Genomic DNA, 26,822 nt, shown 5'->3' on the forward strand with positions numbered 1-26,822 from the left:
GGATCATCTGGGACGGAAGCCGGGCGGGCCCAAGCGGCGCCGAACGGCCGCTCGGCAGCGGTGTCCTTGACGTTATCTGGAGCGATTAAGGAGAAAAAAGAAATAATACAAAAACCTACCGTTTGTTTGGAGGATAAAAAGCCGAAGATGTGGCACGAGTGTTAGTGAGCGCAGGGACGGGCTGTGAAACAAGCACACCGGGGTTGGGATCACCTCAGCCTGGCCTGACATCAGCCTTTTAAGTTAAAAGAGGGAAGATTTAGGTTGGATGTTAGGGGAAAGTTCTTCACTAGGAGAGTGGTTAGGCCCTGGAACAGGCTGCCCAGGGAGGTTGTGGATGCCCCGTCCTTGGAGGTGTTCAAGGCCAGGTTGGACGGGGCCCTGGGCAACCTGATCTAGTAAAGGTGTATGTTTGGTGGCCCTGCCAGGCAGGGGGTTGGAACTACATGATCCTTGAGGTCCCTTCCAACCCGGGTCATTCTGTGATTCTGTGATTCTGAGTAATCCTGAGCCATGGGACCACGTTCACCTGCCTGTTGACCCACAGAGGATGGGCAGCAAGTTGAGCCTCCCACCTGAGGGACTGCACAGTGCCATCACACACGTGTGCTTGGCCTGGCTGCTGTGCCTGCTGCCTGGCGCTCAGTGGAAGTCAAGTGCTGTTTGTTCCTGTACTGCTTTGTTTCTGGTGTTTTTATTGAATCCAGAAGGGAACTGAGTAATAGACTCGATACCTACATAAAAGAGAAAACACAAAGAGTATTCTAAATGCTTCCAGTTAAAATACCTTTACAAAGCATATTGATGCAAGAAACAGGCTTCTGACTGAGCTAGGTTCTGGTGAGAAATAAATCGTATAGCCAAGGGGATAAGCAAGCAAGTCTGTGTCTAAATCTGACAGAATAAAACTGAAACCACCACTATCTCTGCAGAGCAATCTTGGTGCAGCTTCTTCAGCCTTTCCAGAATTATGTTCAGCATGCAATGTAACAATTCGTCAGACTTCATAGAAGTTTATTTGTTGGATTAGTCCATGTAATCTCTTTGTATATAGAGTGCTGCTCGATTAGAACTTTCTGACATGGAATTCTGAAGATGGCTATTACATTGCAAGGTAAGATTTCATCTTGCAAACTGATGATACGAATATAGAACTTGCACGGAGACCATCACTGCCTTATGTGCTATTTCACAACAGCAGGATTGCTATGTAACTTTTGCCTGGATGCCTCTAACATTACTTAGGTTCTGTGAATTAAGTCTTCATGGGGTTGCAGCCAGCAAAATAATCATTCCTGTGGATCACGAAGGAAATGTAAAATTGTGGTACCAATGCAATGTAACCATAGGGTTCCTGTTCACTTCAGCGAGCCCAGTGTTTTACCACAGATGAAGAGAACAAGATGGCTGCTCCTGACCTAAAACTGTTACAGAAACTGCACTGCTTGTATACTAGGTTTGCATTTCCATATCTCAGCACTTTCCTTGATGAGATTAATAGAAGTCTTCACCAACAGACAAGAGCTCCTGCTGGTCAGCTGTACACGACAGCAGCATGTAATGGTCTTCAGCAGGAGCACTTGTTCCTAACCTTAGGAAGCCATGTGAAGGTACCAGTACAGATTGAGGTCATGATGTTATGCTCCCAGGGCCTTTTACACAATGACATTTGTTATTTCAACACAAGAAGTCAGGAAAGTAAAACTGGGGATTAAGCTGGTAATATCAAGATCTTTCAGCTGATGCAATTGAGCATCATTTCATCAGTCACTCATGAACTTACATATGAGATGTAAATCTACAGTATAAGTAAATAATTATGAAACATCAACTAAGCCACCTAATCCTTAATCTCCATAAACTGAACAATGACTGAAGTGTATTTTATTCCCAATAATTGAGTGTGTTTTGCTTATTTTTGCAAAATTATATCGACTTATTTAAAACCTGGTCGCTTTTCATCTCCTGAGTAATGTGGGACAACTGTGAGCCAGACTGGAAAGAAAACAGTGAAAAAATCCCACTGGAACTACTATAACAATTGTCTTCTTGTATTGGCAGACCAGCATTTTGGCTTGGAATGCAGCTTAATTTGTCCAAATTGGTGCTGACCACGGAATATATATTATGACATTTGTTTAAGATACTTGCTGTATTTTTTTAAAATAATGACTCTTTATGGCGAGGCTGTTCTTTATGAAATCCTTCTTTTGTTCCCAAGATACATACCAACAGAAAGGTCACACTTGAAAAGGCTGTTATGCATACTTGAACAACAACAAGTAGTTCTAAGATCTAAACTGGGCAGTGATTAAATAGACATCAAATCTACAAAATCTATACAATATACATAGAACAGAAGGTTATGCTGGCTGACCTAAGTGGCCACTTGAACTCAAGTCTCCCGTAAAAATTAACTGTATTATCACCCAGAAGAAAAACATGTGAAAGCGCTTAGAACCAGTTATGTTTGATCCGCTGTCCGCAGCTATTACAACTACAGCAGGCTGCTCTCTGGTTATACCAACATCATCTTGATTGAGAGTTGTGTAAGAGTACCCAGCAGTATTACAGTACAGAAAGAAGCAAAAAGAAAGAAAGAAAGAAGTCAGCCAACCTAGCAGCCAAATAAAATCACTGCTTATCACACTGGTAACTGCAGTAGCTGCTTTTGAATATTCAGTTCTATGGGTCTAGTTCTCAAACATGTCAGTCTCTAAGCAATTATTGCTATTTCTATTGCAACACGGAAGAAATAGTTGGGAAGCAAAAATGCTGCTTTAATCTAATGGGTGCTCACTGCGGTTTGCTAATAAATTATTGGGTTTATTGCTACATCTGCAAGATAAACTTATCCTTCCCGAATACAATGGAGGACACCAACCAAAATGAAGACAATCTCAGTAGACAGAAAAATAATTCAAGGGAGTCTAAACCAGAATACCTTAACAGTATGGAAAGGCATGTGATAATGACTGTGTGTGAATCAAGATCACAGAACTGCATGCAAGTCTAAAGCGTCTGTGTGGTCACTCATGCTCCCTACTTACACAGGGTTTATTTACATTCAGTGAGTAGAAAGTCCTGCACAGTGTTTTAGGATGCAATTAAGCACATCTCAGTGAAATCAAGGCAACTTCTTACATTGAAAGCTGAACCTATGTACAAACTTAATTGCACTGGTAAAGTACGAAACAAAGATTGCTCAATAACACCCTTTCTCCGTGGTCTCAGCAGGCTCAGCCTGAGCTCTGCAATGGCATAGCCTCAATGCTGACCACAACCAACAGTGGGTTTGGAGGGAGTTATGCCACTGGAAGAAGGGGGAAGAAGCAGCAGGAATGAAGCTGACTCCAAAATGACATCGCTGTACTGGACTGGAACTACAGTCTTCAGTAAAATTACTGAAAAAGACAAGCACAAAATAACGAAGTATAACTTGGCAAACAAAACATATGCCTCTGACGTGTGGAGATAAAACATGTTGCATCCTGCACAGGCAGCCAAAGGCAAACAGCAGAGAATGCATCGAAACCCAAGTGGGAAGGAAAGCTGGGAGCTTGTCTGCAGTCTGAGAATGACAATTCTGATAGCAACATGCAATTGCTTCCAGCACTCCCACTAAGCTGCAAGGTGGCACCAGAGCCAGCCAGGATGGATCCTGCCTTGCAGTTCTTTGTAGCACGGCCAGGCAGGGATTAGCCCTCTCTCTTGCCATAAGGCTTAGAGTTATTACATCTAAAATTCAGCGCTAAATATGCAATTATTATACAATATATACAATAATATACAACTGCAGTTGTAGTTTGCAAACTACCTTTGAGCTGATTTAGAAGTATTTAAGGAGGCAATAATCCTTTTTGTAAAGATCTCTATTAACACAACTATTTAGCTGTAGTGTAGGGTTTTTTTTAAATCTTGTTCTCTAATTTAGGTATATTCTGGCTCTGAAATGGTATCGTTAGCAATCTGAAAATGGAGCAACGGCTAAACGCTTAGAAGTCAGTACTGACACACATATAAGGAAATGTAGCTCAGATAATTGCTGTATGTCTGCATAAGGCTGTGGTACTGTCCAGAATGGTATCATTTCACTGTTAGTCCATGCAAACAAAGCCAAAAAAGAAAAATGTGAAAAAATGACTTTCAAGCAGGATTTATAGCTGACCATTTCTGAGTAATTACAAGAATGACAGCATTAACAGACTCCAATTCAAATACCTTTGTTATATTATCCTGCCAGGTGCATTTCAGCTGCCATTTTTGTTGTGTTTTTTTTTTTGTTCAATAAGCTCTAAGCCTACTCAGTGTAAAAAGAAATTAAAATCCTCACCACATCATGGTTTCAGATCCAGATCATAGGAGAATCTTAAGATGAGAACTGAATGAATTCCTCCAAAGTATGTTTGCTAAATATTAATAAGAATAATCTAACACACATGCACATATAGCACCCAGATCCTCTAGCATTTCATTTGCATGACATTCAGTTTTAATGCATAAGTTGCCAGCTACTCAAATGAGGGGTTTATATACACAGCTTAAGCACTATTGTAATCTTTTATAAAAGAACATTAGCATTTTCTTTTGCAAAGAGATAGTTATTGGCACTAGCTAAGGCACTAGTTTATCTTGGACCAACAGCAAAACATATATAAAACACAAGCATGGCTACAGCAATTAATGACATTTGCAGAAATTTAATGGTTGGAACTGAGACTGGAGAATGCAGCAAGGCCAGGAAGTGAACCTGCAGTGCAACCTTTCTCAATAAAAAAAGTTGCTCACCTTTCAATTGTTTGTTCAGTTTTCCCAAGGAGGTGGAAATCACATCAGAGATGGATCTACCACATGGGCTATGGCAACTACTTGCACTTGCTATGATAGTTTCATGACAAGACAACTCCTCCCCCCATTCTCCCAAAGACAAGTTTCATCCGTGAGGTTAACAATGACGTGAACACAAAAAGATACTGACTTATATAAGCCTTCACTGCATGCCTGGAGCACATATGCAAAGTAAGAGCTAAACTCTGAGCGCCAATAACAATAGAGGTAGACTGGTATTTTTCACTTTAAAAACACACAGTTAGCTCTCACTATTCAAGCTAGTAGTCTTTCACTAGATAGCCTAGTCCTACTATAATTAGTATTTCATAAGCAAAACCTTACAAGAGGCAACTAACTGCCTCCGCAATACATACAGATATGAGAAAAGTTACATCACTTAAAATAGACAAAGGTGGGAGTGGTTTTTTTTGTTTTGTTTTTTAACAAAACTAAGCTAAGCACAGTTCTTTTTTTCTTCTCTCCTTTGGAGAAGAGTAGCTGTTCCCACCCACAGTAAGGGTGGCTGGAAATGGCAGAGAAAGGAGTCACACTGAAATAGCTGTTGAGGTTCCCTGTCCCAATGGGAAGGAGAAACTCACAAGGCTGCCTATCCATCTAAAAGTCTCTGGATCTGTAGATTTGGGGCCCAGGACTTTCAGAGGATGATGCTGACCACCAGTATCACTTACCATGACGCATTATACACCCATCTGATTTTGCAAAGTTCAATCTGACACTGCCAGATCTTAGTGGAATTTTCAAAGGAAAAACTGTTCTAGATCACAGAACTGTAAGGCAGCACAGTACAAATCTTCAGTAAATGTTACCTATGGATTTTATGAAGGTAAAAATCTTTGCTTCTGCTTAAAAACCTAAGTTCAATTTATATTCATGTCCTGAGTGGGTAAATTAGAAACAGAAATTTGTAAAAAAAAATTAAAAAATAAAAAAAATTCAAGCAATGCATCAGTGAAGGAGAAATCCAAGATCCAGCACCATGCTATTCATGCAGCACGTTAAGTTTTAATGTGTAAACACAAGAAGAAACCACTCACTTTGACAACTACAAAGTAATTTTCTAAGGGAAGTAACTACCCTTCAAATGAAAGGGTATTTTGTCCCATTTAATACTATGCTGTTACCCGTTTAAGTCCTACTTTAGTTTAACCATGCTGTCTCGCACATACGTGATAGATGTGTCATTAGAGGTGCTTTTTTTTGGTGCTAATTGCTCTATTCACATATTTTTCCTTCTACTTTAATAATGACTGCATGTGGTACTGCTTTGTAAAAGACTATATCTTAATCTTAGCTTTAAACTGGAGCACTTGATGTTATCTCAGACAACACTAAACAAGCTGGCACAGGAATGCAGGTTGATGTGGCAGATACTGCAGCTCTGATTTTAATGGATGAACCTCAAATCTTAGGACATAAGAGGCACATGCCTACTGCACTATAGGGCTTCAGGACTTGAATAGACTACAGTAAAATCAAATAGTTGGAAAAGAATGTATTCCATTATTACCAAGTTTACTGTATTGGGTCCCCACAGTGTGTCTTTTTGTATATACTGAATTTGGTCAAAAAGATCACTGACTAGGAAATGAGTTAATGAGTCTCTTAGAGGGCGACAATCTCTTTGAAATTGTTACCCTTTGATAAGGGCAACAGTCTGAAGGAGCGGTCAGGCATTGGAACAAGCTGTCCAGGAGAGCAGTGGAGCCACCATTCCTGGAGGTGTTCAAGGAAATGACAGATGTAGTAATCAGGACATGGTTCAATGGGCAATATTGGTGGCAGGTGGGTGGTTGGAGTAGATGATCTTCGACATCTTTTCTAACCTTAGTGATTCTACCATTCTATAATCAGAGTCTGCATTTCTATTCCCATGGTACTGCCTGGAAAACCTGTATTCTTAAATAAACCAAAATAAAAAAGGATCAAATTTTTGGTCAGTGCCAAATAAATGCTCACCAACATCAACCAGACAGCAATAATAAGTTTGGTATACTGCAAGATAAAAAAAACCAACAACAACAAAATCAGTTAACTTAGACTGCTAAATGCCAGTTTTCGAACTTCTCAGTATTTACGTTTAGCTACTTCACGGAAAAAAATGAACAGCACAGATACCAAAGTTCAGACTTAAAATCTCCATATTATCCTTCGTCAGTGAGGTGAAAATGAAATAATCCGTCTTCCTTTAAAAACAATGGAAGTAAAATCAAGTATAATGAAAGCACATCAAGAAACAAACTGTACAATCTCTGAACTGCACTGTTTATTTTGCTGCTTGAAACCTAAGTGACAGTATGCCACTAATTATGGGGTTTCTTCTAAACCTTTACTACACTGCAGGTACAGAAATATACGGACACATTTTTGGAGAATTGACATTTTTTCAAAATGCAGCAAACATTTCAATTTATACATGAGAAAAGGAAGTGTTCAAAAGGGTATGCATTTCAAGTTATTGCAGGTTATTTCTGTGAGAATTTCTGCAAGTAAAACATGTTTTAAATTTAACCAACAGTAATGTGTCAGTGTATTTAAAATCATGACAAAAATCTTCTCTCTGGTCATTAACTGCCCTTTGACAAATTACTAGGATGTTGTATGTTTAGGGCAAGATGTCAATACAGCATAAATCCCGTGGCATTTTGGTTTTCTTCTGGAGATTAAAGCTGTTTTTTTCTTGGGATAAATGCAGCAGCAAAACACAAACCAGCTGATCAAAAAAGCACTTCTGCCATAACTCCAATAATTTCAGGGCACACCAACCGACAGTAGTTTTGCCATTCCCAGTTCTTTTTAAGGTTTACATCACTGCACTTTTGCCTTAAGTACGTTTGTAAAAGCTTGTTTTGTGTTAGGCCAGTTTGCTGACTACAGCCTGGTTGAGAGAATTTAGTTGGTTGGTCCATTTATCTAACGCAGTATACCGTGCACCTCCTCTCTTCTGATGATCCAGTTCTAGGAGCTGGTTGACTTGATCAATTCGGCCATGTATAGTGCTAGAAGGGAACAAATAAATAGCTACAGTCACTAACGTGCATAGCAGTAGGAGCTAACAATCAAGAGGTAAAGAAAGAGGTCTTATTACATAAGAGGGTGACACTATTTAGTTGTCATTATGGCTAGAAAGCAAATTAAATTAAGCCATTGAGCAATTAATTTGTTGGACAAGCTGCCTAGCCATATAAAGTCTGAAGTAATATGAGGAAAACAGTTCATTAAAGACAAGGAATCATGAAATACGGAGATGTGGGAAGCATTTTCCTAATACATAAAATAGATGGCCCTCCAAAATAATGTTTTATAAATTGTTGTTTAGCTTTTCCAGTCAGGCAGATCATACTAATAAAATAATTTGTGAACTTGAGAATATATGTAGGTATAAGCACCAAATACTAAGAATAATCATAAATTTTAATCACAATTCAGGTATTTTTATTTTATGTAATTCAAAATCAAAGTAAAAAAACATGCCACACAATTGCTATATATAATTCTCTTGGCTCACATATTACAAATATACTTTGCTTATAAGTCAAGCAAACCAGTAAAGTCAGCATTATTACTTTTGGCTTAAGAGTCAAACAGTATTGTTGTTCAGCACAGAAATACTGTTTTATTGCTTCTTATATACTTTGATTATTTTAAAGTAACAGCAGATAAGTAAACAAGAAAAAGAATACATACTTATCCAATATGCACTGCACAAGCAAGCTTTCCACATCAGCTACATCTATGTTTAATTCCTTTAAAAAAAAGGGGGGAAAAAAAAAAGAAATGCCATTGCATTGGTATTCTGTTTCACAACATTAAATCCTTCCAGTGTTTATTTGCACATATATAACTTGGTTAGATTTCTGTTTCTTACTGTTTGAAAAATATCATTCACAAGTCATCTATCAAGCAAAAGATCTCCAGCCAAAATAAACACGGCCAACAATCTAAAGATCAGTAACTTCTCAGAAAAGGCTGAAGAGGATAAAGAAAAAAAATCAGGAATCTCCAGAACAGTTCCTTCATTGATTGAATTTAAAATAAATAGGTTTGTTTTAGATTTTGTTCTTTAGAGATTAGAGAATGAAATCAATAGTTCCAGTCTTACAACCGTTACCACAGTTCTCTTTCACGACACATATTTGAAAATTCTCTCTTGAACCAGAGATTAAAACCTAGATTTTTATATCTATAAAAATTCATAATTATGCAAATCTAACATTTTATATTTCTCTTCAAAAATGTCCTTTTCTACAGCAAGTAGAATACAGTTATTGTGTACTACTGAAATATATCACAGTGCACATTATAATATAATATATTGATGCCAGCAATGCATCGGTATGACAGTACAGTTTACATTATACTTTAGATGTTCTATTTCTGGAAACACTGTATTTAAGTGTTTTTATTCATAATTTATCATTTACTTAAGCACATGCAAGGCTCCACTAAGACATACCTTAGAAATAAAAGGAATATGTATTCTTGTGTAAGGCTTAATTAATTTTATAAGCACTTGTGTTCTGATGTTTCGCAAAAGCTCTGTAAAAAAAAAAACAGAAGTATAACAACAGTACTTATTTAACAAAGATATAATAGAGCTCCATGAAGAAAGAAGGCCTAAATACTGTGATGTATAAGTAGCAGGAAAGCACAGCAAAATAAGGATCCTTTTTTCTCAGGGGACAGCATGGCAATACGTAACTCTAGGATGGATAGATGAAGCTGAAAATTCTTTAAACAGGGAGCAATATATTCCTTGGTAAAAGCTTGAATTATTTAAACTAACTGTATTGTCTGCCCCTCTAAATTTCATATTTTAAGTCAAAAGTCAGAGCCTAATGGTATAATTATGATGAGGAACAGAAGAATGATAAAACATAGCCTGCATGAAGTGGCAGACTGTGGATAGGTACAATTCCACAGCCACTGTTAATGAAAATCTGTATAAAATGGAAGCTTATTACTGTAAATTAACAGAAAGAGAAAGCTAAATGGATCCTTAACTAACTGGTAACACAAGGACTTTTTATATGGCGTTACTGAAGACAAGATTACGCTTCTCAATAAAACAAAAGATATTTAAAGAATAACAAAAGGTATATAAACACCTTAGCTATGAACATGCAGTCCGTATCATTAAAGACTGAAGAAGATGAGTGTCTTTTTCCCTGTGTATCACTAGCGGGCTTCATATAAGGGGTTAAACTCAAATTCCCTACAGTGCTTGAATTCAACTGTCCTTCTTTTTTTGGCTTCCACTTCTGTTAGACTCACTTCCTTAGGCATTCACTTCTCTTATCTCACTGAGTTTCCCCACAAGACTCTGAAGTTCACCTGTAGCCTGTATGTAACAGCAGTAGAGATGTTATATTTAGTTTCCTCTGCTGTTTGCCATGTCCTTTTTAACAAACAAAAAGTGAACAGTAAAGGAATGATCTATTGAGTAGTAATAACGAAGAATTCTCATTCTGTCAGAGAAAGTAAACCATAAAAGTTTACCAAAAAATTAAAAAAAAAAAAAGGACTGAAACAGTCTGTAAAAATACCTTCAATGTGTTCCCTTATGAAGGGATCGTCCATGATGTTGCTGTGATTTGTTTTCAGAATCTTCTCAAATTCAGTAATGTCGTTATTCTGATAGGCACTTCAGAAAAAGTGAGAGATTAAATTAATATTTTTAAAATTAAAAACAGACTCATTAAGGCTTCATTCTTCTAAATATATATATATATATATATATATATATATATATATATTATATATATATATATATTAAGCATTGGTGAAAAATAACGACGTTCACAATCTTTATAAGGAAAATATATTTCAAGATTAAATGCTTCAGAAATGATCTTTCTCTATTTTCAGTTTCTGTTAGCATTTACAAAACTTCACTCAGAACATTTAGTTCTTCTGCAAGTGTACTCTGTTTTCCAGATCATTATACTTAAAAACAAAATAAACAGAAAGCCCTAAAGCCCCAAACCTGCCAATTTTAGACAGTATAATTATTTGAAATTTGGCTTAATGAATCCTTGTGTTATGTAAAAACAACAACAAAAAGATGAGTAAAAAGACTCCAGGGTTTGTTGTTGTTGTTGTTTGAATTCTTCCTAGAATGTCTTCATTAAATTGAATTCTAAAATACTGAAAGACAGAAGAAATGCCTGACTTATCAGGACTAACCATCACTAATTTTTGGCATAATACAGTTTAGATTCTTACTTGTAATGAATTTTTAGTTTAATTGCTCAATCTTGTTATCCAAGTAAAGGTTACAAAAACAATGTGGGTTCAGACACCAATTACTGTTCAGTAGAGGCATCTCAGTAACATTTAAAGGTAGGAGTTATAACCACTGAAACGACATTTTTCTTGGAATATATCATCTTACAATTCAAATCTATCATTTTTTCTTAAGGGAACAGTCAGCCATTACTGGGATTACTCAGTGAAACCAATGAAACTTAATTTAAGCTACAGGCAAGCAGTATTTAGCCTGAAACACATAATGATCGATGCAGGCTTTCAATTCCTGCTCAAGACCAACACCAAACATTTTAGAAACAAATTCTAATGTGAATTTATGGTCTCTGTACATTTTGAAATGGTAAGAATTATTATCATCAAGAGGGACAATATAAAGACCAGTGACATTTAAGGTGGAACTTCAGGAGTTTATGAACAGACTCATGAGAGGACGGGACTGTATCACATGATGACTGCATCACACAAAATTAAATGGTATATCAGTTAAGCATATTCTATCGCTTATTTCAAAAGTCTTTTTACCATATGTAGCACATTCAAGTTACCAACGTAGAGTACAAGAATTAAAAACCTGATTGCAGTGCTTGGAAATGATTTTATCTTCTGCACGTTTCTTATCTTAACTGCATTATTAAGTTATAAAAGCAGTTAAATGTCAAGATAAAAGATATAAATTAGGAATATGAATAAAATCAGTTTGGGTAAGGCCATCTGGAGTTCCTTCTGTCTCAAATTCACAAGGAACTATGAAAGCAAAGTAGAAAAGACATGCCTGAAGTGGAATTAATGGAAACATTCCGTTAATGAACTGCCAAACCATTTACTTATCATTATGTCAATAAGGGATGAATATCCTTACTTTCAGAAATGATTTGTATGCATACAATGGTGCAGCACCACAGCAATATCACAGCAAGGTGATATGAGACTGTGTATTGCAAAATGTGAACAAGCATTACTTTTTACAAGTAAAGGTGGGAAGCTTTCCTATGTGGTGCTTTCTTTTTTATGATTTGATAAAGCAAAGAGTGGATGGAACAAGTTAGCTTCATATAGCAGAGTATGCAAAGGCTGCCTCAATTCAATTTATTTTCCACGATGATGTTGTCAGTACCCTAAAAGTTCTCAGCTGGCAGCTGTCTCTAAGAGGTAAAGAGGCATGCTTTTGATCTCCATGTGTATTTAAAGGATACTGGAAAACACGTGAAAAATTCATCTCATATTCCTAAATTATGAATCTCCTTTAGTAATCATGAAACATCCAGGCATGCAGTTATTCTACTGGCTTTAGCATGAGAGTCAGTCACCTCAGTTTATCACAGAGTCAACTAAGCCTGGAATTCAAGTCACAGCACTAAGCAACAAAACTTCAAGGGAACTTGCCATTGCAAACTTAGCAGAAGATAACAGCATGTTTCCATATCCCTACCTGGAACAGTACAGATATTTAGGTATGTCATGGCAAACAAAAGTTGCTTTAAAGAAGAAATAATAATAATAATCACAACCACAATCAATCAATCTACAAGTACTTGCCCAATAACTATTATAAAGTGTCAGCTGTGCAAAGAAAAACCACCACTTAAAAAATCACTCCATTGCTGTCTGAATGCTATAGGGGTGTTTTTTTCCTTTTCTCTGGAAAAATTAAAATCTTACCTTACTAAATTCGTCATTGCTAGAATCTCTGGATCATTTTTGTATGGTTTAGCCTACACAGAACAGAAAGCAAAACATGGATGTTCAGATTTTAAATATTTTTTTCCCCACTGTTGTCTTTTGGGTAATATTCCTATAAAGTCAGAAAAGAAGAAGAAAAAAAAGACAAAAAGAAAAAAAGAGGCAGTAAACCTAAATGATTTAATGATAACTCTTGAAGTACCTCCTGAGAATCAAACGGATTTATTCCAGACTTCATCAGCATGTTTGCCAAGACCAAGTATTTTAAGCAAGTGGTTCTTCTGGGGCTCCCTGATTCATCATAATTCTTGAATGCTTCAAAAAAATCAGTATGTGCCTTTTCAAACTCTCCTTCTCTTAAGTGCATTTTGCCTCCACATTCTGAAAAGAAAACAGAGATGAAAAGAGAAAGGAACGCTCTGTGCTTGTTGCTGACTGCAATAATTGTAGTCAAGAGTTCCACGCTATTTCTAAATAGATTACTGAAATATTTTCAGGAGTCTTTTCATTCTCCAAAAAATCACTAGGAAAAAAAACCAAAAACCCAAACACTGGAGCCTTCACACAAAGCTTTGCCATTTGAACAAACCTCTTCTAAAGTGGAAAAATACAAAACCAACCCACACTAACAATTTAAAAGAACACTAATCCTCACAGCCAGTAATTATTTTAACCTTATGTTAAAATACTGTAAAAATTGAATCAATTTCAACTTTAAAAGTAACGTACATCCTGTATTTCTGGAATTTTCTCAACATGTTGAGCAACAGTATACAGAAAAATTGAGAAACGCTTCATTTCCCGTTATTCCTGAAGTACCCACTACTTTCAGACTGCCTGCACAACAGTAAGGGAGAAGGCACATCAGTACTGGGGAGTAAATAGTTTTTCTTTCTTTGAAGACACACAGAACAATTTCACTATAATTCACCCTTACTGATAATACCACTTTCAAACACATCTTAAATGTTGATGGGGCAAGACACTGCACTAATTTATAAAAGGGGACTATAGAAATAGCAATCTGCCAAGCCTTATGCGTTTGTCCTCTGTTGTATGACATCATTTCAAACAGATCAGGTCTTCCCAATGTTCTTCTATTGCTTCACTCCTACCCTCTATGTAGCCAACTGTCCTGCGCGACTGAGCAATGCATCTGGTGCTTGGGCACTAGAGCAGCAAAGCTCAAAATCCTACAGAAGGCAAACATTAAACAAGACCCTAATCACAGCACTTGTAGTCCTTTATTCCCATCAGGTTTGCCTGCCTATGAACCTACAGGATCCCTTGTCATTCTAGTTCAAACTGAAAAAATAGTAACTGTCAGATTTTCAGTACACTAATCTGCAACAAGTTAAATGAAAGATTCACTTGCCTCTGATAACTCCCATGATCAGTGGATGAGGAATAGCTGACTTGATGTGCAATGACTGTTCGTATAGTGCTTTAAGTTTTTTGTTATTTTTCTGTGCTGTATACATTTGAATTTCCAAAGCATAAATTTCCAATAGCTGAGTACCTTTTTTTAGATCATCTTCCCCATCATCAGTCTAGGATAGATTAAGTAACAAATAATGTGAAGTTTTCAGAGAACAGCAATTTCAAAAAACACTCAGTATACAAATATAATGATTGATATAAATAAATTCTCCTACTGCCTATAACAAAACCATTTAACATATATTTATAACCTATTCTCCAGGCTACAGGAAGAAAAGGGGACAAACAGGCAGAGCAGGCTGCATGGCTGCCTTTATTCCTCCACCCCCTCCACCTTTCCAAATCAGAAAGTAACTGCTGTAGTTTCAGACTGCAGTGAAGCTTGTTTGGAATCTTCACTACATTTGAAACTAAGCATCTATGGTTTTAGATGATTCCTATGCACTTCTTCTTGCACCTGACTAAAATGAAATTTAATCAATAGTAGTTGTGAATTACTTTTTTAAAATCATCCTTAAGCAAAGAATAAAACATTTTTCTCACTTTTAGCTAATGTTATTAATGTTATTAAACAGACAGCAAGCACAGTATTTCTTTTCTTTGTACTAAAAAAGCTCAGCAACACATCTCAAATGCCAACAAAAGACACAAAAATCAATGCTGTTTACCAAGCTACAGTGACTAGAGTATAAAGGTACCTGGCATGACTGATGCAGCTGGCGTAAAATCTTTTGTAACTTCCCATATTCTTCTCGTTCTAAATATAATTTGCCAAGCTGTAATAAAAAAAAAGTTAAAGCAACTAAGATCTATTAAGACTTCATAATTATAGTTTAAGTTTAGCTGAGGGTATCACAAAAATAGCAGAAGAAATGAGTTACTTATTTTACCTTTGTATTTGTCTTAAACCACAATCTATCGTTCTTAGCATCTTTCAGAGCTTCAAGTGTTGTTTCATAGAATTCCTGAAGCAAATCCATCTGACATAAAAAATCAGAATTCTATAATTGTAAACAGCAAATTTGTACCTGTTAATAAAGTTTATCTGAGCAAACTAAAACTGCATGCTTGAACTTCAAAATAAAAAAGATCTGCATCTTACTGAATCGTATGGAGCTTCTTAAATAACAAAACTAAGTAAACTTGCTTTCATTATATCAAATAAATATCATGAGAAAGTATTCACATTTCAAAATTGGCAGTCATCTTCAGTGCTAGATAAAAGCGAAAGCTAACTTAAAAAAAAACATCTTATATAACCAAGCAATATAAATTCTTACATCGTGTAGCAGAAGACAAATAGTAACAGCCATTGCTGCTACATAAAAGAAAAAAAAAAAAAAACATATGAAAAAAGGAATTTCTAAAGAGAGAAACGTTCAAAGATGCCTTCTTTCTATACTACCAACACTGTGACCAAAAGCTCTACAGCACAAACTACTTATTTGCTTAAAAAACAAACAAACAAACACCACAACAACATCCAAATGCAGTCAAAACTCCAAACAACAGAGCACCATATACAAAGAAGTCTGCAGTTCAGGACGCAAGAAGGAAAACTACCAAAACAAAAGAACTGATGATCTAACCTGTTTTGAAGTCGAGATATAATCAAGAATAGAATTGATGGATTTTTCAGAGTAATTCCTTGTGACTGCACTTCGTATGTAAGTCAATAGCTGCTTATATCTGTTCATCATTTCAGGAAAGTTAGTCTATGAAGAAAAACATAATTGCATCATTTTAGCCTCAATGATTAAAATCTGAGTTAAATCTTGCAAACATACATACAGGAAACAAAGCCTAGCAGACAGATTATGCAGTAGTGGTTGCTGTGAGGAACTTTTACATCACTGCTTTATTCTTAAGTGGCAAAATTAGGAATAACTTGATTAAGGCTCCATAGAATTGACATCACAGAATCACAGAATCACAGAATTACCCGGGTTGGAAGGGACCTCAAGGATCATGTAGTTCCAACCCCCCTGCCTAGCAGGGCCACCAAACATACACATTTACTAGATCAGGTTGCCCAGGGCCGCTGTCCAACCTGGTCTGAAACCACCATCCAGGACGGGGCATTCCACAACCTCACTGGGCAGCCTGTTCCAGGACCTCACCACCCTTCTAGTAAAGAACTTTCCCCTACCATCCAACCTAAATCTTCCCTCCTTCAACTTAAAACCATTTCCCCTAGTCGCTATTATCAGCCCTTTCGAGAGTTACTCCCCTCCTGGGAGTAAGTTCCCCTTCAGGTATTGAAAGGCTGGCAATGAGGTCACCCCGCAACCTTCTCTTCTCCAGCTGAACAAACCAACTCCCTCAGCCTGTCCTCATAGGGAGGTGCTCCAGCCCCCTGATCATCTTTGTGGCCCTCCTCTGGACTTTTTCCATCCAAATACTTGTCTATTACATCCAAATACATCTACATCTAATACATCCAAAATACTTGTCTCAATTGGCAAAATAGGGTTGGCTGTACAACTGTTTGAATTCTTGCATATGCAGCATAAAATCATTTTTCACTTATTTGCTCTGGTGAAGTACACATACAGAGATACAAGTATTGAGATACAATATTAGCAGTCTGAAACCACATAATACTCAGGATAGCAATGGCTGAGCCTCAGACTCTCAAGAGAGTCTTAGCCAACAGCAGTACTTATTTTGCATTCACTTTGCCTTTAACTTGCAACCACCACATATACTGAAGACTGCAAAAGAAAAGTTGTGTCACAGCCATAATTCTGAATAAGACTATAAGGCCTCCAGATCAAATTTGTATTTATGCTATTTATTCAAGCAAGTAATTCCTACCAATTTAAAGTTTATTTTAATCATCTGTTTCAGAGCTTTGAACCCCCATTTCTCCTTTTTCACCTTCGAGCTCCAAAACCTGAAAGAGAAAAAAAATTAAAGTAGTGTTTATTAAAACTTTATTGGAACTTGAACAGACTTGCATCCCTTTCAAAATGTACATACCCCATTAAAGCATTTCCCCCACAATGTCATCTGCACAAAGTAGTGTTTTACTCTGTTCCTGTTCCTTCAGTTCTACTTTTTCAGTATTACTGAGGAATTCAAGAGAGGGATACATGTCTCATTAATTCTCACACCTCTGATGCCATGGATAGCAAATTGTTATTTACTGTTGTCTGACATAAAATACAAAACTTTATTGCTATTCCATGAAAATATATAGAAAAAGTTGAAACATGCTCCAAAACTGACACAAAATATCCTGTTTGATTACTTAAAAAGTAATTAGATTACTTAAATTAGATTACTTAAAAATTACTTAAAAAGTGTTCACTTGGAATTGCCATACATTTTTCACATATCATGAAGACTTCTAGGCAGGAATCTTTAATGTAGCATAGTTAAGTGAAGGATTTGCAAAAAAACATTTTAGAAAAATGGTATTTATTTATTCATAAAGTCACCTCATGTATTGCTTCCCAGTGACAGACTAAAAACTTAAAACTGGCATCAAGGAAAAACTCTACGTCACTCAGAATTTATCCATGTAAAGCTTTGGATTCAGACAGCAAACCAAAACCAATACGTTATGTAAGACCCTGGGGAAAATGCCAAGTCATTTAAAAAAGAAAAAAAGGATTTGTTTTTTAAACTTGGCACACAAAACAACACTTAGGATTAATTAACTGACTAAATTCTGAAGATTGGTGCTGTAATTAAATAGGACTTGCTTGTCCTATGGATGCTCCCTAAGCACGATCCTGAAAGGGAATGAGCCAGGAATCCAAGTAGGCCAATGATAAGCTTAGCACATTAGAAAGTTAAAATATAAACACGGCTCTTATAATTCCAGAAAATAACTCAAACTGCAAGCATTTTAAAATACTGTACTTGCAATAATCAATGTAAAAGAGATGAAATAAATAAAAAAACCTTCTGAAAACTGCTTAGTGCTGCTTTTGGATCATCTTCCTTCAAAGCTTTGGAATTGTAGTATTTGATTCTCCAGATCCACATTTAGGTTCAGAATTACTGTCCTCTGAGTATTCCTACATTGTAAAAAAAAAAAAAAAAAAAAAAAAAAAAAAAAAAAAAAAAAAGAAGAAGAAAGGAAAAAAGAAAAATTAAGGTTTGGAACATTCACTGAAAAAGAATAATAGTGAGATGGACTGTTCAAACAGACGTGGAATGACTGCATACTAACATCTTTAGTTCCATAGCCTAAGTATGAACTCATGATGTTCTCTCACCCAACTACCAGGCCAGCTTCCCATCCACCAACACTTCCCTCTCAACAGATTTGTTTCTGGACTGATGAACTCACAGCTCCACCAACTCTGCCTTTATGACAAGAACAGACTGTATTATTCAAATTCAACTAATTTTGGTGTTTAAAGACAGATATAGCATGTGCCATTTCTGTACGGGGGAAGCAAACCTGCTGGCCACTAGGCTGCCAAGAGGTGCCCCATTACATGACCTTTGCTATCTGCGGTGAAGACGCTGGCTGAGCTGCTGCTCAAGTAATGATTCAGCAAGAGAGGGTATAAAAAGCTTCTGTGAATCTCCAAACTGCCTTTCTACATACTGAAGAGTCATCCTCATTTCAGGAAACAGTAACGGTAACACCAGCTGTTTCTTTGCTGAGAAGCAGAAAAATGCTAAAGGGCTGCCAGTGTATGTGGGGATGAAGTGCAGGCACAACAGTTTAATCAAATAATTACCCACCACTCACACTAGCAGCAAGTACTTACTTCCAACGTTACTTTTTTTACACTAACAAAGTTGAATCTCAAATAATAATTTCGAGGTTTACATGCATCAAAGGTATTTGACAACTTGGCGTTCTCAAGCCAACTTCCTTCTGGAGAGTGCTCAGTTACCAGTACATGAAGTGTTTAAGAGAATCCGGTTAAGCCACAAATGTTATTGCCATCAGAGTATCTTCCCCTTTTAACAATATAAATCATATGTATTTGGGTGCCCTTCTTTAAGCAGGCAATTTCTTCTTTTATTGTACTTGTTCATCTGCGCTAAAGATATCCTGTCATCCATTCATGTATTGCTAACTGTTCCTTTAAAACTATAGAAGCTTTAAGTTTGTTCTTTAGTTTTCTTCAACTCCAATGGAAAAGGAAACTCACCCCTGACCCAAATTTTAACAAACATGGTCCTTGAGGAGTTAATCCTCCAGACTTCAGAACACACACCTAATGTTTCCATTTGTTATATGCTGACTAGTTGCTCACATATGCACTTATTTATACTTACCCCAAGCACAGCACTCAGTAATAATCAACAGAATGAACAGGCTAGCAAATTCTGCCAGCCTGTTTTCTGAATTCCCTTATTAATACTCACTATTCCAAAGAAAACAGCAAACAAGTAGTTTATTTCATTGGTGAGACATTCTGGTTTGCTTATTTCTGTCAGTTCTTCACCCTATTGATCCAGTGCTGAAGGAGCAACTGCAGGAACACACATACGAGGCCACCAGCTGTGGCACCTTCTGAAGGCACCTACTGCCAAAGCTTAAACAAGGTAGCATTTAAGATGCGTGTAATGACTTGATGCCTTGTTTATACTAAACCTGAACAAATACAAATATTTTTGGCAGAAGTATCTATTTATAAAGATAAAAGGAAGGCAAACTGAATTAATTCCTTTTAGGAAGCTACATGCTCTATAAGCCTACAGCCAGAAACATCGATGTTTTCATCCGGGCTCTGACAGTGATTCTGGGTGTGGGCTCGAGCACGGAGCCCTTTTTCAGATCACTTTTCTTAATGCTACTTAAATATTCCATAAAACTATTTTCATTCTTTATTATGTATTAATATCCTAATAAATGGTAATTTTGGAGATTAACTTCTCCTAATGGAGTCACTTTGAAATGCATCAAAGGAAATGTTCTATGCTCTCATCGCTACATTTTTCCTTCACTCGATGGCTCTTTGCCTCATATTAAATTTAAGATCTTGATATTGCCTCCAAGTTCAAAGGCAGACAGAGCTTTCTGACTTCCTGAAAAGTGCTCTTCTTAACAGCACACGCTCCTAAAAACAGCTGGTGGAGGCCCTGCATTGGAATCCTTTGCAATCTAAAGTGAGAATTCACACTGGAGTTCACGCTGGAAGCAGTGCTTGCTCCTGAATGTGGTTTAGCTTGTTTTGAAGTAGTTTATTAGCAGGGCACATCTATCTGTGAAAGCTGCCCTAGGGAGGAGGTGACACAATGAGTTACATACACCTTGACAGGTATTGCGGACAATTCAGCTTATACAGGTACACCTAGAGGCCTGCCTGCTATTTCATGTGATTTAAACTTACTGAACGCTTTCAGAGCTCAGACATAACAGCTGTTACAGCTGTCAGCAGCTGGCATCAAGTACCACGCTTTAAGATGGGAAAAATGCCATCACCATGTAACGATTAGCGGCACTTTGCATCCTATATCTATTATAAAGCCAAGAAATAAAACGTATTTATTGGATGCTGAACTTAACAAGATGATCAAGTTTCATTATTACTTTTATGACTGTTAACAGCCTTAGAGTAAAAGCAAAACAAAAACTAAGGCAGTTACTTTAAAAGGTCTACTTAGAATTAATGTCTGAGAAGAAAACATTTAAAGCATGCTGAACTAAGTATGAAATGATAAAGTGAATCTACAGACAATCAGAACTAAGAACATCAGCCACTAAGGTGCTACATCTTAATTTAAACATCAGTGTTAGTTGCGCTGATGATCAATTCAGAAGGAGCAGCACTATCTTCTGATGTAGAGGTGGTTTAATGCAGTATGGAACAAATGCAAGAACATTCAGCTTTTGCCAAAAGCGAAAGTGTGAAGCTCTCTTCAAAGTTCAGACTAAGAAAAAGGCGTTTTCTTCCCAATGTCAAAACCAGAAACTTTGAATTCTTTAAACAATAAATTCAGGTACTGAAAACCCAACCTTTCCTCAGCCTCTGACTGCCCTGCATCCTATCTGAACTTCCCCAGTTCAACGCCTTGCATAGTAAAGGTAACTTCTTTGTAACTTCAAGATGTGAAAGTACTTGTGCGCTACGTTTTAGCTCTGCTCAGTGTTAAAAATAAGCCTAAGAATTTTTTAATGAAGATCTTGGTAATACTTTTAAATGGGCATCAATATCACCACAACAAATAAAAGCAAATGAAACCTGACTATGCAGAACTGATCTTAGAAATCCCCGCCTGTAAGGAACAAAACAAACAAGTGCTTTATTAATTATTACTCGTGAGAATTATAAAGCCCTGATACAGCTTAGAAAGACCTGCAGCTAAAAAATAGCTGTGGTATCACTTAAGTATTGTTCCACTACAAATGTCAGTTATAGACAATCTGATCCTATCAGACGCTTTTTAGAGAAGAAAAATTACTAGTTAGTTTATCTGTAATGTAGAGAAGACCTCCCTGGTATCTCACTCTGCTCTTTAGTTTTAATAGAAGTTATAATAGAAGTGAATATAATAAGAAGTTTTAATAGAAGTGCACCAATGAACTAATTTAATTTACAGGTCTTCAGTGCACTGAGTTTTTACTAAACTCATCTCATCACATTTTTAAAACACTAAGCCTTGGCTTCTAAGATGAACACACGCAGAAGACAATTCACCCGATAGCATTTACAGCATGGATTCATTCTCAGTTTCTCCAGTAGCAAAGGCAGGTTGGAATTAGTTTAGTGCTTCACTACCCTCTTTTCATTTCTGGTCCCAGCGCTCCTTTTCCCTTTCTTGTGCAAGTCCTGGATGACACCTCTGCATGGGCTCAGAGAACAGGCCCACTGACATTCAGTGGCTTGGGAGGGTGAGAAAATGAGCTGTGGTTGCAGCTGGAGCCTCAGTGAATACAGCCCTGAGACTGCAGCCAGCTGCTGTAGCACAGCCCTGCTCCTCAGTGACAGAACACACACAAGCCTGGGGACCTTCACATCAGTGACTGCAGCAGCTCCTTGTCCCACTCAGGCAATGATACACCAACCTGATAGATACATGTGCACAAAACACAAGAAATTGGCATTTTCTGAAAACTGCCTTTAATTAGTTACTGATTTTCTTCTCTTGCTCGAGGCTCTCCCCTAAACTCTGCATTTACACGTGGAGCAGCAATCGGAACTTTCTCTTCCCATACACTGTGCAGTTTGCTGCACTAGGACCACACTTCGCAAATCTGTTCTTGAAAAAGGGAAAGTCTGTGTGAAGAATTACTTTCCATGCACACACACACACACACCCCCATAACACAAAGAGTTCTATTTCTGTGGAGATGTGCCTTTTTAAGCATTGTTAACAACAATGTCCTCGTCGCTGTCATTTTCAATTGCTGGTAACTTTACCAAGTTCCAACCATTGGGCTGATTCAAAACATTCTTTTTTGTGAAGTTCAATTGTTTCTGAGAACAAGTCTGGTAAAAATCGGATTTTACTTCAACTGACCCTGTTTCATAACCATGGCATTTAGGAGGTCCACAAACTCATTTAGAGCGAGCATCTGATATTTCACAACACTGTGAGTGATGTGGGTTCGGTTTGTTGCTGCTGTTGCCCTTTGGTTTTGTTTTGGTTTGGGCTTTTTTCTTAAACACAGAAATGCCCAAATGAGTCCAACTAAAAAAGCCTTGAAAATAACTGCTCAATGCATTATTCTCTCAGCTTGCCAGCAAGATTTCTTGAACATTTCATCTCGAATGAACACAGAGCTCAATGCACACCCCAAGAGCGATCAACCACATTTGTCTCTGGCACCAGTGTGGCAGGCAAAGAACAGTTTCTATGTGCATTTGTCAGAGTGGGCACTTGAATATAAAGAAAGAAATCAGAGCGGGGGAAAAAAGGAAAAAAAAAAAGAAAAAAAAAAGAAAAGAAGAAAAAAAAGAAAAAAAAGAGGAGTTAAAAACAGAATAAAACATGAAGGTAAAAACAACAGTGATTTGTGTCTGCAACTACTCAAACACACATTGGCGGCCCTGCTTTTCTTTTCTACATTCCAGGTCTCTGAAATTCTCTGCTGCTCCTCACTACCTCTGTGAGCCATCCAGCGCCTGCTGGCTCACGCCACGACTGGTAACAGCCCGTTACTGACACCAGGAATAATTAGGCTGTGCAGCCAGTCATTTGCAATGGGGTCAGCACAGCTCTACTGAATGACTGCTTCTGCCTTTCTGTTATTTCTTCAAGCAGAACTTGAGAGATGCACAGAAATGGAACAGGAGACTACAGGCAGAAGAATGGCATTGTGACACGTAAACAGTATCCAAACTAAGTGCCTTTTCTTCCTACTGCTATCACACAGCCCTCCTCTAATTCTGGGCACCCTTTTCTAAGAGTCTGGCAGCTAACTTGTGTTTCACACTGAACTGCCTCTCAGGCTGTGGGGAGCTCACTTCTCAACAAAGTGCTAAATACTTTCTCTAAAATAATAACTGTAATGACAATCAGAACTTATATGAAGCTTATCGAGGTTCAGAAAGAAAGAATTTACTCACTAGTTATATTCCTCCTCTTTGCCTCAATACTACCTGAGACATCATAGTGATGAGGAAAATAAGTCCTAAATATATTTATTCTACACTTATGAATTAATCTGAAGAGAATGCATAAAATGGAGTATCAGGACACACACTGAATCCATATTAAATATGAAAAGGTAACGAGCTCAAAGAGCAGTGAATCCCACATCCTTTGTGAAATGCACTGAATGCTCCTTTACAATCACATTATTAATGTCATTAAATACAACAAAGAAACAGAAGAGTATAAACTGAATCTGCCTGATTTGGCATTTGCCAAGTTACGCATGTTTGGTTTTGCTGCCTCTTCTTTGCTTTATATACTGACACACATAAACAGTTTTTTAAATGATGGAAATACTGAAATGTAAAGACTGAGAAGAGGTGACTATCTGTGCAAAATTTCAATTCTATCAAAGATGCATCAAAGTAAGGCAGAATATTTTCCATCTGCTGAGAATATTGCTTATAAAGTTTGACAGCATACAGAAATTTCTTCTGAAATGGTTTATGCTTCCTAGAGCTGCCTGTCCGACAGCCTAAAATACAACGTACAACTGCAAACTTGTTAACACTGCCACAGTCTGAACAGGGAAACCCTCAGGAATCTGCATGTCCCCGGCATCTGAGCCACGCTGATCCTCATCAATCTGTAGCAACCTCCCAGGAATGAGAACAGCCCTTCATGCAAACTGTACAGAGCTCCTCTGCTGAAGGCACTGAAATAATGCAACAACAAACATAAACACACAAAGTTGCTCAGCAAACAGACTTGGCTACCTCCCCCCTGATTAATTTTTAAATTGAATTGCAGCGCACAATAAGATGTCTCATTAACAGCACCACAGACAAATCCTTACGCGTTTAAAGCAAAACAAAATTAAAGAAGAGGATTACAGTGACTGTCAATGTGTTGTCATTGTGCCGGGAATTATCGGTTTCTAGAGAAAGGCTGAGTTCAGTGTCAAAGTCAGTTCTAAGCACAGCTGCTCTCAGGGACTGAGAACAGAAATGGTGCCACCAAGGTCCATCCTTCCTCCTCCTCCCTTCAGCTGAAACAAGTGAAAGGAACCTGGGCTGAAATCATGTAAGGCCCCAAAGAAGCAATTAAAATGCAGCAGCTTCCCAAACCACCAGTAAACATTACCCTGTTTATTGAAGCATAAAGTGCAATAATCCGTGTTATAATCAAAGCTGTCAGCGTACATTATTAGCAAATTCTGAATCTAGCTTCATCCACCCAGAAATAATTGACTTTTTTTTCCCGCTGATGAACAGATCACCAACAGATAAAGTTAACTTCTATGACTGCGGGAGGTCACCTACAGGAAAAACGTTTCCTTTTCATCCGGTGGAAAACTAAGCAGAAATAATCCTAATGTGCTGTTATTGTCATGTCATAGAACAGCCATCAGTTGTTTGGCAGTGCAGCAATTCCTCTGTCTACAGAAAACTCAGGATGAAGTTGGAAAGAGCTCAGCCTTCACATCATCAGTTCACGTTTCAGTTCAAGTGCAAAACATTTGCTCACTGCAGGAAACACAACTGACTGCTTCTACAGTCTGGTCAGAGCACGTTTAACAGCCATAACCACCTCTGACAAAATCAAAGCATCTCAGGGCTTTTCTTTTCCTCCTCGGACATTTGACGTATTGTATTTTGACAACAAAGCTGTGTGCTCCTCTCATCAATAATTTTCTACAATTCCTGCCTCTCTTCCTCCCGGTAACAAACTACTTGCTATCACTCAGCTGTACTCTTTTGCTTTCAGTTCTGTACTATTCTGTGCATTACCCTGCACTGTGCTCTTTGTTTCTAAACTCCCTGCAGCAGCACACACTCTGAAATGAGAGCCGTGTACCCTCTCATAGCCCTGTGTTAATTATTCATATCAACACGAAAAGAAGAAACGAATCCCTGTCTTCATAAGAGGTTTATTCAACCATTTTCCAAAACAGTCCTGTTGGACACTGCAATTACAACCTCAAGCATGTCTGAAAACAGCATCCAGTCACAGTTTGTTAGTGTATATTTGACACAAACTCTGCTGCTTATTTAACACCATGACATGGGAAAATAAATGCAGTATTTTAAATCAATCACCAAATTTAACCTTTAAGTTTCCAATAAGCAAAGGGTGGGATTTGCAATGAAACTGCAGTGCTGTAAGTACAGGTTTAACAGAAATAAATGACATATATTGCAGTACTAAGTTACAGAGAGGTTCTGGAGGGTGCCTCAGTTCTAAAAAGCTTTGCAAAGTTCAGGAAAGCAAAACAAACAAAACAACCCAAATGAAAACATGAAGAAAACGAGCCAAACCTCGAGCCCCAATTTGTGATGGTGGTAACAGCTATAACTGACCAGAGCACCCAGAACGTATTTTGTTTCGAGTCACAACTATTTAGTTCATTAACTTATCTCAAAATGCTTTTCTTTCTTTCCTCATTTCAAAAAAGTGCTTTTAATAACGGTGAACCCTTAGAATAAAACAACTCCATTACATCCCCACTTTTTTTTTTTCCTGGGTAAATCGGTCTGTCTGTTGCTAAATGCGAGCGGCCTCCTACTGTTATTTCTTTTTTTAACTGTAAAAGCTTAGAACGAGACCTGATGCCACAACGTCACTAAACGCATCACTACCAACCAGGCACTCCGCAACCAGCGGAACGAGCGGCTCGCTCAAAGGAAACACAAGTTTACGCCGGTCTCACCCCGGCAGCCCCTGCAGCCCGCGGCCTCCCCGGGGAGCGCAGCCCGTCCTGCAGCGCGGGGCAGCGGTGCGGGGAGCGGCCCGCACCCACCGCACACCCGAGGCCGCACGTCCCCCTTGCCCGCGTTCTCCGCCCCCCTCGTGGCGCCCTTACCAGGTCGTAGTCCTCCTCATCATCGCACATGAAATCATCCTCCATGTCAGACATCTTGGCCGGAGGACGGGCGGGGGGAGGGAAGGAACCGGCCCCTTCTCCCACAACCCCGCGCGGCGCCGCCCAATGCGGCTCCGCTCCGCCCGGAACCCGCTGCCGCGCAGGAGCGACGCGCTGTACCGGGCTGTGCTGTGTGTGTGTGTTA

The 26,822-nt window shown here is 38.0% G+C and overlaps 1 protein-coding gene and 1 long non-coding RNA gene across 2 annotated transcripts; one reads left to right on the plus strand and one right to left on the minus strand.

Moving 5' to 3' along the window:
* The first annotated feature begins 2,129 nt into the window (after window positions 1–2,129).
* Window positions 2,130–7,337, plus strand: LOC116653896. The gene is made up of 2 exons (XR_004308499.1): window positions 2,130–6,205; window positions 6,261–7,337. It is a non-coding gene; the product is annotated as an uncharacterized LOC116653896 (long non-coding RNA).
* Window positions 7,093–26,671, minus strand: COPS2 (COP9 signalosome subunit 2). Its single transcript, XM_015873001.1, is given in 16 exon segments — window positions 7,093–7,847; window positions 8,536–8,594; window positions 9,305–9,387; window positions 10,395–10,492; window positions 12,778–12,830; window positions 13,001–13,179; window positions 14,174–14,348; window positions 14,937–15,014; window positions 15,129–15,218; window positions 15,828–15,953; window positions 17,056–17,103; window positions 17,105–17,134; window positions 18,151–18,213; window positions 18,215–18,235; window positions 18,237–18,266; window positions 26,618–26,671. Coding segments are annotated over 16 exon segments (1,332 nt in total). The 3' UTR covers window positions 7,093–7,702.
* Window positions 26,672–26,822: the final 151 nt, after the last annotated feature.

This window comes from Coturnix japonica, chromosome 10, assembly GCF_001577835.2.
Source record: "Coturnix japonica isolate 7356 chromosome 10, Coturnix japonica 2.1, whole genome shotgun sequence".
In the NCBI taxonomy this organism is placed as follows: domain Eukaryota; kingdom Metazoa; phylum Chordata; class Aves; order Galliformes; family Phasianidae; genus Coturnix; species Coturnix japonica.